The 12,846-nt window shown below is 38.6% G+C and overlaps 1 protein-coding gene across 1 annotated transcript in view; it reads left to right on the top strand.

The window, feature by feature from the left end:
* Positions 1-976, top strand: part of TACR3 (tachykinin receptor 3) — a gene marked incomplete at both ends in the record, with an annotated part of 29,671 nt that extends 28,695 nt beyond the window's left edge. Inside the window, one exon of the mRNA XM_080343787.1 lies at positions 661-976. Within this exon, the coding sequence (XP_080199913.1) occupies positions 661-976 (316 nt within the window). The remainder of the gene's footprint in view (positions 1-660) is intronic.
* Positions 977-12,846: the final 11,870 nt, after the last annotated feature.

The raw sequence follows: 12,846 nt of genomic DNA, 5'->3' as shown, positions 1-12,846 counted from the left end.
TCTCTGTTAGACAGTCAAACACAGAAGAGATATTGGAATGTGGAAGCTGGGGTGGTATTTTAGAGAAAAGAATGCTACAAAGTTTCTCACTGAGAGAACATAAAAATACAGGTGCAGATTCCATCATATGTGAAATCAAAACAACTTGTGTGAAGACAGTGCTATGAAAGCTGATGTCTGTTTATTTAGGCATGGGCAAACTGAGTGTCAGGAAAATACCAATAATAAAATGCAGGGCAAATAACTAGAAAATTGGAAACCAAAACGAGATGTTAGCACTACGTTTCTTACCCTACGCAGACTTCAGACAAGCAAACTCCCACTGGCTTCACCACAAGCAGAATTAGGTGCAAGATAATCAGCCAAGTCAGTGTCCTGTCAACATGGTATAGTGTCAGGGGTGTCAAACTCATTTTCACCAGGGGTCACATCAGCGTCGCGGTTGCCTTCTAAGGGACAAATGTAATTTCAGGGCTGTATAAATGTAGGAGTAGTTGCACTTATATGGTCTTAAAATTACATTCAGCCCTTTGAAGGCAACCATGAGGCTGACGTGGCTCCTGGTGAAAGCGAGTTTGACAGCCCTGGTGTATATTTCAGACGAAGGCCTGTGGCTGGCTCTCGCAAGCACAAGCTTTAACCAAGCATCTTTCCTCTCAGGTTCCGAGCTGGCTTCAAGCGAGCTTTCCGCTGGTGCCCCTTCATTGAGGTGTCCAGCTATGATGAGCTAGAGCTTCAGACAGCCAGGTTTCATCCCACCCGTCAAAGCAGCCTATATGCTGTGTCCAGAATGGAGTCCAGCATGACAGTGGTGTTCGATGCTAATGATGGAGACAACACCCATGCCAGCCGTAAGAAAAGAGCAGCCCCAAGGGAGACAAGTTCCAATGGCTGTTCACGGAGGAATTCCAAGACCGTCTCCACAGCCTCAAGTCTCATCAGTTCACTGCACACATCAGTAGATGATTATTCCTAAGCATTTGATGGTGACAGTTGCTAGAAGGGCAGCACTGGACAATGCTCTCCTACTTTGGGACTAGATATCCATACCACAAGAAAGCAAACGTAATTCCACTGCCAAACCCTAGCTATAAATATTGTGAGACTTTTACACATCGCTTCTTTGCGTTGAAGAGAAAAAGGAACTTGACAACATATGTATGAATCAGTACGAAAGCAGTCACACCTTATACATGGCAATGTTTGTAGGGATTACCTAAAATAAGCCAATAGCATAAAAAAATATTGTTTTAGCTGTGTCTGACCTGTGGCATCTATGTTTCACTTACTGAAATGTAACAGGCTCCTTTACTTACTGAAGGCGAACTGTACCATGTTTTCTATTACATGTATTAATTCTACAGTAACAAAGTTACATAAGACCTAATTAAAAAATTTCTTTATAATGAAGACCTAATGAGCCCCAAGTCAATTCAATTGGTTTACAATTTAGCCCTACTCCCAGATAGATGAAATGAAGTTCACATGAATGAAGCACAGCTCTGCTTGCAATGGTACATTTTTTCAAACGCATATGAAAAATGTTTGTTGTTTTCGTTTTTTTAAAGGAGAAAATCTCTAAAAGACTAAGTTAAATTATACTGAAGTTTCTATATTACTGAGCATCAGTCTCCAATGGAACACTTACTTTCAGGAGGATATATTGCTTAGATGAATGTCCTATAGCTTTGTATCTTAGTGCTAAGAGTAAGCTCCTAACAGGAGCTTTGTGATTGACTTTAGAAAGGTCAGGTCAGAAAGTTTAAACTGGAGATTCACATGTAAGGACAAATACCACTGCAGCAATGAACCCTTCTCTGTGGAAGATACAGTAACATGTTTCACTATGAAACAACTTCACCAGGAAAAAAATATATATATTTGGACTATTTTCCTAAATTTTCCATAGCTAGATGCATGGATGCACGTAAAAATACTCCTCTGTCTGCATCTGAAAATGTGTTAGGAATTATTACACAGACACTTTCCTACACAATTCAGTCAAAATCCACTGACGATCACTGTTGCAAGGAAAGCTGAACTTAATGCAAAAGGGTGCAGAGGGCAGCCTGGTTGTGTGAATGTTTGTACCCAAACAGTTAATCAAAACTTAGGCAAGAGTGTGAATGTCTTCCTAAGGTAGCCAGACCAGCACAGGGGAGTGTGTACATGGCTCAAGCCAAATTAGTACCAAAGCTGAGCAGTTAACAGATGAAAATGTGTAAAGAGAAAGGCTTGAGCAGGCTTTAGCCCACATTCCTTCCTAGCAACTGGGGATGCCAGCATCATGACAGTAAGCACATCATAAGAGACTGGTAATAAGAATTACGTTTGTATTGTGATTCAGCTGTATAATCAATTGCTATATTCTGCTAAGTGTAATTTGTATTTTTATTGTGATTTCAGTGCATTGCTGTATCACTCTGCTAAATCAAACTCATGTGTAAGGTCAAATATGCTCAAAGAAGTAAATCTGGTATTTGATATTAAACTTTCTATGTGTGGAATAGCTGAAGAACCTGGTCATAGGCTATTGTACTCTGATAAGAACGTATCACAATTCCAGATTCACACTCTTCCTACCCACTGCAGCAAAGAGCTCTGTTCATTGATGGCTTTCCTTTTAAATGCCCATTCATGCTTCTCAACAATCTGCATTTCTGAAAAAACAGCTCTATTTTCCTTCATGTCATAGTTGTACTCTCACTTTTCCTTTAAAAAACAAAGTGCATAGTAATCCAGAAAGTGTCATGCAATGCCTATAAAAATATTTTTCTGTTCTTCCCCTGAAATACTCTTTTTTTAAGAATTTTAAATCTTCACAGGTGTTTAACAACTCTGCTGAGAAGATTCAGGATAGCCACATACATGAAAAATGAACCTAGGCATATTAATTTGATGGTGATATATTAGAAAAACATCCTGTGAAGTCCTCTGTATGGCCATGTACAACTTTTGAGGAACATACAGACAGAAAATGTATAGCTGTTAAATAAACTGTCTTTTCTAACTACAGCTATTACAAAAGCAGTGTTGATAAACATCAATACATAAGTTTTAACAATATGGTTGTAGTGAGATTAATTTATTGTTTTTAAATGTAAAGTATAAATCTTAAAAAGCTGTATATAAAAATACAGCATCACAAATGTAGAAAACATCATCCTCATATAAATTTTATCATTCTTGGGTGACAAATATTGAGGAAGTAATGGTGACTTCCTCATATCTGTCTTTAACTAGTGAAACATTCCACTTTACTAAGTGTTTTAGGATATGAGCTCCTGGACAAGTAATCCATTTATAATCTCACTATATTTTGGTGGGATAGAGGTGTCAAAAACACCTCAGCATTCCTGCAGTTCTCCTCTACAGTTACAGTTTATTCTTGTACAACAAATGAAGAAATCTGTGTTCTTAATCACAGCATTGCCTTAACAAAACACTACAATGATGCTTGGTACAAATCCATCTCTGCCTCAGCCTCAAAAAACATGAAGGGTTACACAGTTAAAACAAGTAGCACAGCAAAAGCTGTGACTGACAGCAGGCTGCATTTGAAGGACCATTTCTGCAAAAACATTTTTGATAAATGTCCTGGTCACTCTAAAGTTCATCATAGGCCTCCTGACACATCTCACTGAAGGCAGAGGAAATCAAGTCATGCTCAGCTTGTGCCAACAAGCTGAGAGGTGAGTTAAGGAAAACAGACATACACAGAGGTAGGTTCTAATTGAGAGGGGCATAACAAAACCCTCAAATACCTACAATTCAACAGCATCAGGAAAGATCTTCTGAAACGTGAGTCCTCCTCCCAATACTTCAGCCCAGGCTCGTATTGGGGTCTGCCTCTAAAATGTTTATCCAATGAAAAGACTTCATTACTCTCTGAACTACAATTTTGCAGTGAGGTTCCCTTGGTATAAGACAGGTTTAACTTTTGTATCTCGAGAGAATCATGTCCAGCATCAGTTTTCTCCATCATTCCCTTTACATTGGCTAAACTTTTAAAAAAACTTAAACAGAGTGACAAAAAGCTAAACTTGATTACATGTAAACACAAATCTTTGAAAATCATTCAAGAGAGATTTATAATACCTTTTTCTCAATTCTTCCATATAAAAGCATGGCGTTCAAAATAAAATTGAACTCCGAGTATGCTCAGGGTACTCATACAAGATGCACGCAGTAGATTGCAGTCTGCAGCTGTTTGACTGGAATCCCTTGATCATCTCCCTTCCATCTTATTGTCAAGGTTAGGAGGCACACAGCCATGAGTTATTTGCAGCATGGTTACATCTGGTAACTTAATGTGTCCACTGAGGAAGGTAATTCACCAAGACTAATAGGCATTTTCAAAAGTAACATACAACAGGAACTAGTATAGAAAAGGAGAGCAAAACAAGTTTGAGAAGTCATCTTTTTTTAATCCAGATAAAAACATTCAGGTATGTTTTGGATGTGGATGTTTCCCCTTTAATACCAGTGAATTTCTTTTGCAGCAGTAAACAAGAACCTTCTATTTCACAGACATAAATTTCAGAACCTTTCAGGCTGTTCTCTGCAGAAACTACAGAGTTTATAGAAACACTTGTTCCTGTTGCATTTATTTCAAGACTTTTGAAGTTGCCTCAGCTCAGGTAGAAATTTAAATCTGCTCTACTGCTTCATCTAGTTCAAAATGAGCTTTGCATTTAGAGTCCAAATTACTATCTGTAGTTTGCTAATGAATATCTCCATATATTGCTATAAAAGATGCAGGAAATCCTGCTTAGGAGAAACCACTGTTTACAAATGTTGCGTGAGTTCATTGTATCAAATAATGTGTTTAGCTCCATTTAAGTCATCTTGTTCATGAGCAGATTCAAGTAGTTCTATGTTCATAATTCAAAATGATTTGTTGGGTAGAGTCAAAAATAATTATCAGTCCATGAGCAGTTGCTGTGGGTATTTAAATTCAAGTTGTTTCAGATGGGTCCATATATCACATGGTATGCTGTTATTGGTTAATTGAATTGCCTCTCTCCTCTCTGTGATACAGAAACATGCACATTGGATTACAAGTGGAATCAGATCTCCCAAAGCAAATGGTTACATTTACAAATATCAAACCTGCCTGTTATGAGTACTCTGTAACACAGGCTCTGGAATCCCTATTTCCAGGTTTCCCAGCAGTAAGTTTTTTGCTGCAATATTTGTGATGCAAACAAAAAAGGGACACCAGCATCAGTCACAATTGTATTTCCAAAGCACACTCACTTTGAAAATTCATGTTGTCCAGCTTGCTTGGATTTACACACTTTAGATATTAAAAAACTAATCATTTAATCAATAGGCATTCACCAACTGAATGCTATCAATCAGCAGCTCTTCTGTAGCATTGCCCACACATGAAATCACATGCAAATGAACTAACAGATCGAGTCTGTAGACACTATACACACAGCAAACCTCCAAGCAAGCTGCTTCTCAAATGCAAAGGAAAACTTTCTGCAGAGTGTCTTCCAGACCGGCACAGGCCCTGCCAGATGAGGTCAAGGACAGCAAAATGTTCCAGCATCAAAGGACTTCACAGAGCAGCCCAGCCAGCCACTCTGTCCTCTCTGCAATCCTGAAACTACCCCTTGGATGTTAATGGAAAAACTTAACAGCCAGCAACACCTCGCAGTTCAAAGGTGCTGCTTTGGCCTTGCACTAGAGAAAGGAAGGTTTGTATTCAGAAGTGTGTTCTAATATGTTCATAGTGTTCACTCATTTTGTTCAACTCTGGAACTTTAAAAACATTTAGGCAAGTGTATCACCAAGAAGTGATGGGTCAGGTAAGGCTACCCACCCGGAACAGCTCTCCTGGGGCTTGGTGACTTCAAAAAGGCAGAAAGGAACTGATCTCTTCCTATGCCCAACACCCTCAGGGCTACTAACAAATGCCTTGGCGGTCACCTACCCAGCTAATATGTATGGGGCAGCAGGACCAGTATTGGCAAAGAAAAGAGCTAGCAAGGTAAATGGCTTGTCCCTGGGTCAAAGACTACTTTTCATAGCTTGTTAGGCATGTAATCCCCATAAAACTAATAGGATGTAAAGATATTTTGGAGATAACAGCAGATAAGCTTAGGTATAAAAAAAATGGCATAGACATGTCAACATAAAGCTCTATGAGGGCTAAAATTTACCAAACTACTAAATTACCACAGGTAAACTCACCCATGCTGCCAAAGCTGGACCATTTTGCATATCCAGTATCACACACACAGTATCCTTATAATACACATAGCCACCTCCACATTGCAAAACAGTGTATACTAAGGAAAAAAAATAAATCAGTGTAATCATCTGCCATGCTCCCAAAAAATGCCAACGATTCTCCCTTGTACTGTCTTAGCAAACAACTCACTCACACAATGCCTTCTCCCAAACTTCTCCTCAAGTCAACTGCTTCCTTTTTCACTGTGTTCAGGTCATCCTGAGCCCAAGAAGAGCAGTGTGGTCTTCAGGTGAACGTGACAAGCCAAATAAATAAGCAAAACCCTCAAAAACCCCTTTTCAAGCACAGTTTAAAATCTTCTCTTTGTTTGAACAACATCCTCTTAGCACTTCCTCGGAAGCACTGATCAGGCATCACAGAAAGATGGATTAAGCTTTCAACAAAGAAACTATCAAGCAGAGTCAGAGGTTGTTGTGCATTTGACTTCTTGGTCATCATGGCAGCTTATCAAACTGCATCAAAAAATGGAGAAGTGGTGCCAATACCCACAATGAGTTTGGCTACAGGTTGCTGTGGCATTTACAGCTGCATAATCCTGCCCAAAGACAAAACCTAACTGCTTTACATCCCAAAGAAGAGTAGTATCCCCCCACTGAGACTGCAAGTATAAGTTCGAAAACAACTATCAAGGTAAATGTTTTGAACTAGCAAATATCTGACAAAATTGTCCAGATTTAGAGTCCAGATTTATCCAAGTTTTCAATGAATTAGATTGCTAAAGAGAACTTGTCAGTTACACTAACATTTTTGCAAATCCAGAAAAATAACTATCCTAGCTCTTATAAGTTGTATTATTTGCTATCTGAATGCTGAATTCACAAACCAGACTGTTCTGAGTTTTGGCACAAGTTATATTATATGTCTGAAAGATACCAGAAGCATGTTTTCATACCCATATTGTGCAACAAACCACCCATGATGAACACCAAACACTGAATCATTGAATCAGCTTAAAAACAACAGTCTTCAAGTACATTACCATACAGAAAACTTTTAAAATGCTTTTTAAAAATAACATAAACAACTGAGGAAAACAGGAATTACCAAACAAATCCAAAAGCTTTAAAAAAAGAGCTTCTAATGTATTTCTATTATTTCTTTATAAAGGTATCTCCTATTCAAACAGTTTAAGCACCAGTGCCCTGTATTCCCAAGTACTAGGCTGGCTGATTAGGAAATTATCTTTAATTGTCTGTAGCAAGGCTGTCTGTCCTACTAGGCTAAGGTAACTAAATTATGGCAGTTTCTGTAGTCAGCAGCATGCAAGGAAGAGATGTGGCTCATGTTACACCCAGTCAGCTCCCACCCCCAGGTGATACTAAGTCACCCAGTGCAACAGCAGGATCAAACAGAAGCCTGTTTGTTACAGCTCTATATAAGGAATAAGCTCACATGTCAGCTGGGGAGGATTTAAACAATTTGCTACAGAACATGGATATATGGGCTCAGTTATTTTTTTTCCTTTTAAAATCTTGGTATAAGTACATTCCAAAAATGATGAGCCTTAGAGTAGCATTTACTCTACTGTTAGAGTAAAAGTTAGAAGCCAGCAGAAATACTAAAATGTTACAATTTATTCCTCTTTCTGAGGATATGCCCATAGGCATGAATGGAAAGGTTGAGTTCTGAATGGCAGTATAATGAAACCCAGCAAATGAAAGGGCAGTTACAGTCCACAGAAACATAAGTTACTATTAAACTATTACATTTACATTTAACATTTACATTTTAGAACCTTTGGCTCTGCCAGTTCCAAAGGTGATGGTAAAACTCCTCACACACCCTACTCACTTCCCATCTTCCTGCCATAACAAGATCTTTGGGCAACCTCTCCTTGTTTCAACTCAAAAGCAGCCTGACCCTGAGCCTGTGGAGGAGTTGCAATGCAACTCGACAGGTTTCCCAGCATGGCCGCATCTCTGCACGCTCTGACACAGAGAACTCTACAACTCATCTTGATGTAGACCTAGAAATCCAAATGAAGCAGGAGCAATAGGTCCTAATTCTAATTGCTTTCTATCAAGCAATTCCATTTGTCTTGCCCACCACATTAACATACCAATGTGGGCATTACACAAATTATTTGAAATAGAACAAATAATGCACACAAGTTCCAGGGAAGGAAAAAGACCTTGAGTGAAATCTATGAGTTTCATCCATGGAAAAGAATTATGCAATTTCCTGATGCACCTTGCCCTTCCCATGGTAGCTCTGAGGCCATTCACAGAGCTCAGATCCTTGCAAGAATTTCCAAGTGATATAATAAACACCAAACAGGAGTTCAGAAGTGGGATGCTGGGACAACCAAAAAATTGGATGCTAATAATCCAGCCCCCACTCCCATTGGCAGATGAGTATTTCAATAGAAACCCACAGGGATGCAGCAGAGGTTGATATGATAGAGGAAAGTGTGCATCATTTTGAGGTACAGCTTTGAAGGGATCTAGGTCATCATTTTCCTAATCAATGTAATATGATCTTCAGCCCAAAATCCATGATCTTGTTCTACTGAATAAATTTGGCTTGGGGACTAACAATTGCCGAAGGGCATTGATTCTTTTGAGGTCTCTGTGGTAATAAAGGAGCTTCCAGATCATGTAGCAAAATACACAAGAGACCTTTATTTTAAGGGTAATTGAAAACAGAAACAAATTAAATTCCTCTTACACAGGTCACCATGTGTTTCTGCATATATTAGGACAGGCCTTGATGTTTTAATCAACAAAGCATTGTTAACATTACATCTGTCTTCCCAAACACTACCAGAGCTAATAGAAATTACAGTCAAACACTAAATTAACTTTGCTGAGGAGGCAGAGTACATGTCAAGGCCTTGAACTCTGCAAGGACCACAGCTCCTGCCTGAAGGTGAGGAGGGGGAAAAAAAACGAAATAGACTGGAATAAGAAGGTACTTTTTGCCTGCCAGCTATGAATTTGATATTTTGGAAAGTGTTACCACTGGAGAAATGTACACTGGTGTTGGGGAACTGCAAAGGTAGCAATTCTAACATACCCCTCAGGCCACAGGAGGAGCCTGCACACCAACAATGCTGCAGAGTGCTAAGTCATGAGGTGAGGAGCCAGATTCTGCACCACGCTTGAATCTCAGCTGGAGCTACTTGTGTGTCTCTGGCAGATACCCAGCAATCACACAGCTCTAGCTGGTGCTCACAGCAGTAATAGCACTGCCAACTCTGAGGACATTCTCCCAGTCTGTACAATGCCTTTTCTCTTTTTTTGGATGTGATATAGATCCTTCCCAAACTAACAGGAAGCTTCATCTGCTGCCTTTATAGGGGGGACATTTAATTAGACTGGAAAGGCAAAGAATTTTGTTGCCTATGCTGGGGTCAGCTCTTATGAGCCAGCCAGTCCCAAAAAAGCAGCAGAACTATCCTGAGATCATCTGACACATGGGACAGCTGAGTATGAGCCGGATGCTTTTAAAAACCCAAGACTGTGCACACAAATTAAATTAGCATATGTAATTAACATATCACAAAATCACTGATGCACAGGGCCAGACTTTACCATTATATGAATAATCAAAACTGTACTTTGCTCTCTTCTCCTTCCGCAGTTTGGCTGAGTGCATCACAAAATCACACTACTGCAGTGTAAGAAGTGGATGAAATTCAGTCCCTTGCAAATATCTGAAGTTTCCTATTTTTCTCCAATAGATAAAATAGTGTTAGAGCCATCAGTATTATATTTGTCTGTATATGTAAATTATCTCTTTTGTCTTGCTCCTCCTGTTGGTTATGTGTATAGTCTCTGTTTGTAAGGTAGCCTGGAAGTAGTTTTACTGAATTGCAGTTACCTCTATAAAAGAGTGTGTTACAGTTAGGTCACTATAGTTGAGAAACATTAGTTTATAGCTCCTCTTCCTTGGTGAGAAGGCTTGTCTCAAACTCTGTAGATGGGAAGGGCATAACTCAATTTGTTCATAAGCTAGAGATGAGAATTGCAAAAGATGCTTTGGTATTGAACAAGAAAAAAATTATTGGCTAATATAGACTCAAAACAGCAACCACCAGCTGATGATTACAGTTATGTATCTGTATTATGTTTCTCCCATTGTGTGCCCTGGAATGATTAATACAAAAGCTTTTAAATAAGACTCAAATAAGTATTTGATTATTCATTTTATTTCAAAGACCTTTAAATTAAAAAAAAGGCAGAAAAGGTATAAAAATAGAAAAAAGGGTATCAATCTTCTTTTTGTATGTTAAACTGTGCCTGTAGAAGGCACTGGGATAACATGACACTGAAAATTGTGATAAGGAATTGGTGCCTCATCTAATAGTGGTAGTAAGATAAAAGAAATAATTACTATTTTACAATCAAAATATATAAGCATTGTACTTATTTCTCTTAGTAAATAATGCTCCATGACAAGAACTTGGGCAGTAAGATCCACTGAGATGCACACCTCACACAACAGAAAACAAAACCATCTGCTTCAATGAGCTTACAGTTTAAATGTAACACAAGAAGTGACTGGCAGATGAAAATAGGTTTCCTACTAGTATTAATCAACTTGATTAAAAAAGGCTTTCAAAATGTCTCCTGGTTCTCCCTGTGAAAAATACAATGCCTCTCTCCCCCTGGCAAGATCTCCACATAATCTATGAGAAAGTATCTGGGACCAAACACTGTATTCCTTTCAGCTCCATGCAACAACATTAATTAAATTACACAGGATTCACACTGATATAACTGAGCAAAATCCACCAAGATATTTTCACTATATAGTTTCATTTATATTCATTCAGGTATAGAGATGAAAGCATAAAGCATTATTATTTGCTCCTAAGGCACCCATTTACACAGAAATTGAGATTTTTAAAAATTATATAGCTATAAATGACGAGATTTTTTGAAGGAGATGAAAAAAGAGAACACTGTTAGCATTCAATCATGAATGAGAGAGAATGAGAATGAGAACTAAGCTGTTCAAATGATTTAATTTACTGAATGGAAGAGAAAAGGCTTTTCCCAGTGTGCAACAGCAGGTGTTTTAGAGAAATCTGAGAATTATCAGAAATGTAACAGCAAGAGTCTGTTCACAAAACCTTGTGACATTTTGAAAACACAACACAGTTCACAGGTAGCCAAATCCTTACCTGTGGACACAGAGCACAGCCAACAGAGGCAGCAGTTGGCACAGCAGTCTGGCTTCTGCTAGAACTATTTTGTCTTTGTTTCACCCTGCCTAAGTTCCACCCTTGGAACTACTAGCTTTTAGTGCACTTATTAACCCTATTGACAGAGGTTTTATGATCTTTAAGTGATTTTTGTTCTAGAACTATCTGTTATTTATCCTTCAGTACATACTAATGCTAGCATCCTGCATGGAAATCTTGACCGTGAGCAACACAGCAACAGTCCTAATATTTCAAAAACACAGACATTGCTCCCTAGCTGCATAAAAGCTAGAACTTGTAATAGGCAAAATTACTTACATAGACAAATTTTTAAAGTTTAATGTATTAACGAGCAAGAGATCTGCTTTTGCACTTAATCTAAAAGCTATTAATGAGCATTATTCTGCCTACAGTGTTTTGAAGTAACCCTGATAACACATCTGACATGGGAGGTTGGTTTAGTGTGTTGTGTGAGATGGACTTACTACAGCTGAACTTAAACAGAAATCCTTGCCGTTACAGTTGGAACTCACTAGCCCCTCGTCAGCTGAGAAACCCAAGGCTGACAACAAGGGTCTAAACCATCGCACGCTGTTTCTCTTCTGTGTTTGAGTCATTTAGTTCACACTAAGGAAGCTCTTTTCACACCGCAGAAGAGCTTTGTTCTCTGAAGTACTGAGAAGCTCTGATTCCTGACAAAGTCAAGGGAGATGCCTGTAAAGCAGCTCAGTGTCTTGCCAAAGATATTTGACACTACACATCCTGAACCTTAAAGTGGTATAAGTTGTGAAATTATGAAATAGAGATGAAAAGGAAAACATTTCAGGTCAATCTGCTTTTTGCCCATGGATGTGTTTTTAAAATACGAGGCAAATGCACAGAAAGCAAGCTATTACCTCAATGACTTAACCACACAATTGTCCCTCTGCAAAAGTATCTAAAAAAGAAGGGGGTCTGAGAGGTTTTCTTTAAATATGTATTAAAGCCTAAAAAATGGCTTGCCTGAATGACTACCCTGTGACTGGGATATTCTGTTTCAGAGAGAGAAAAAAAACACTTGTATGTGATAAAGCCACCAGCACCACAGCAAGAAACAGGGAAAAACAACTTATCTACTGCTACAAAGCAGAAAAGTACTCCTGTCTGAAGGATGGGAGTCTTTTCTGTTTGTGTTACCAAATAGCCATGAAAGCCTCATGAAAATAAAGTACATCCATTTAGAGACACCAATAGAAATTGATTTAACATTAAATACCCATTGAAACGCAGTGCTCCGATCACTCATGAAGATTAATATCGCTAGTGTTTCTAGAAAGGAAAGGACGAGCTTCAGAAACACAAGATTATTATTTTGAAAGCAACACTTCTGAGCCATTAAGAAAATGAATAATTTTAACAGTGGGGAAACCACTTATGTCAAACAAAGAGTATG

Source organism: Nesoenas mayeri, assembly GCF_963082525.1.
Source record: "Nesoenas mayeri genome assembly, chromosome: 4".
Classification (NCBI taxonomy): domain Eukaryota; kingdom Metazoa; phylum Chordata; class Aves; order Columbiformes; family Columbidae; genus Nesoenas; species Nesoenas mayeri.
This window is presented reverse-complemented; position numbering and strand designations above follow the sequence as displayed.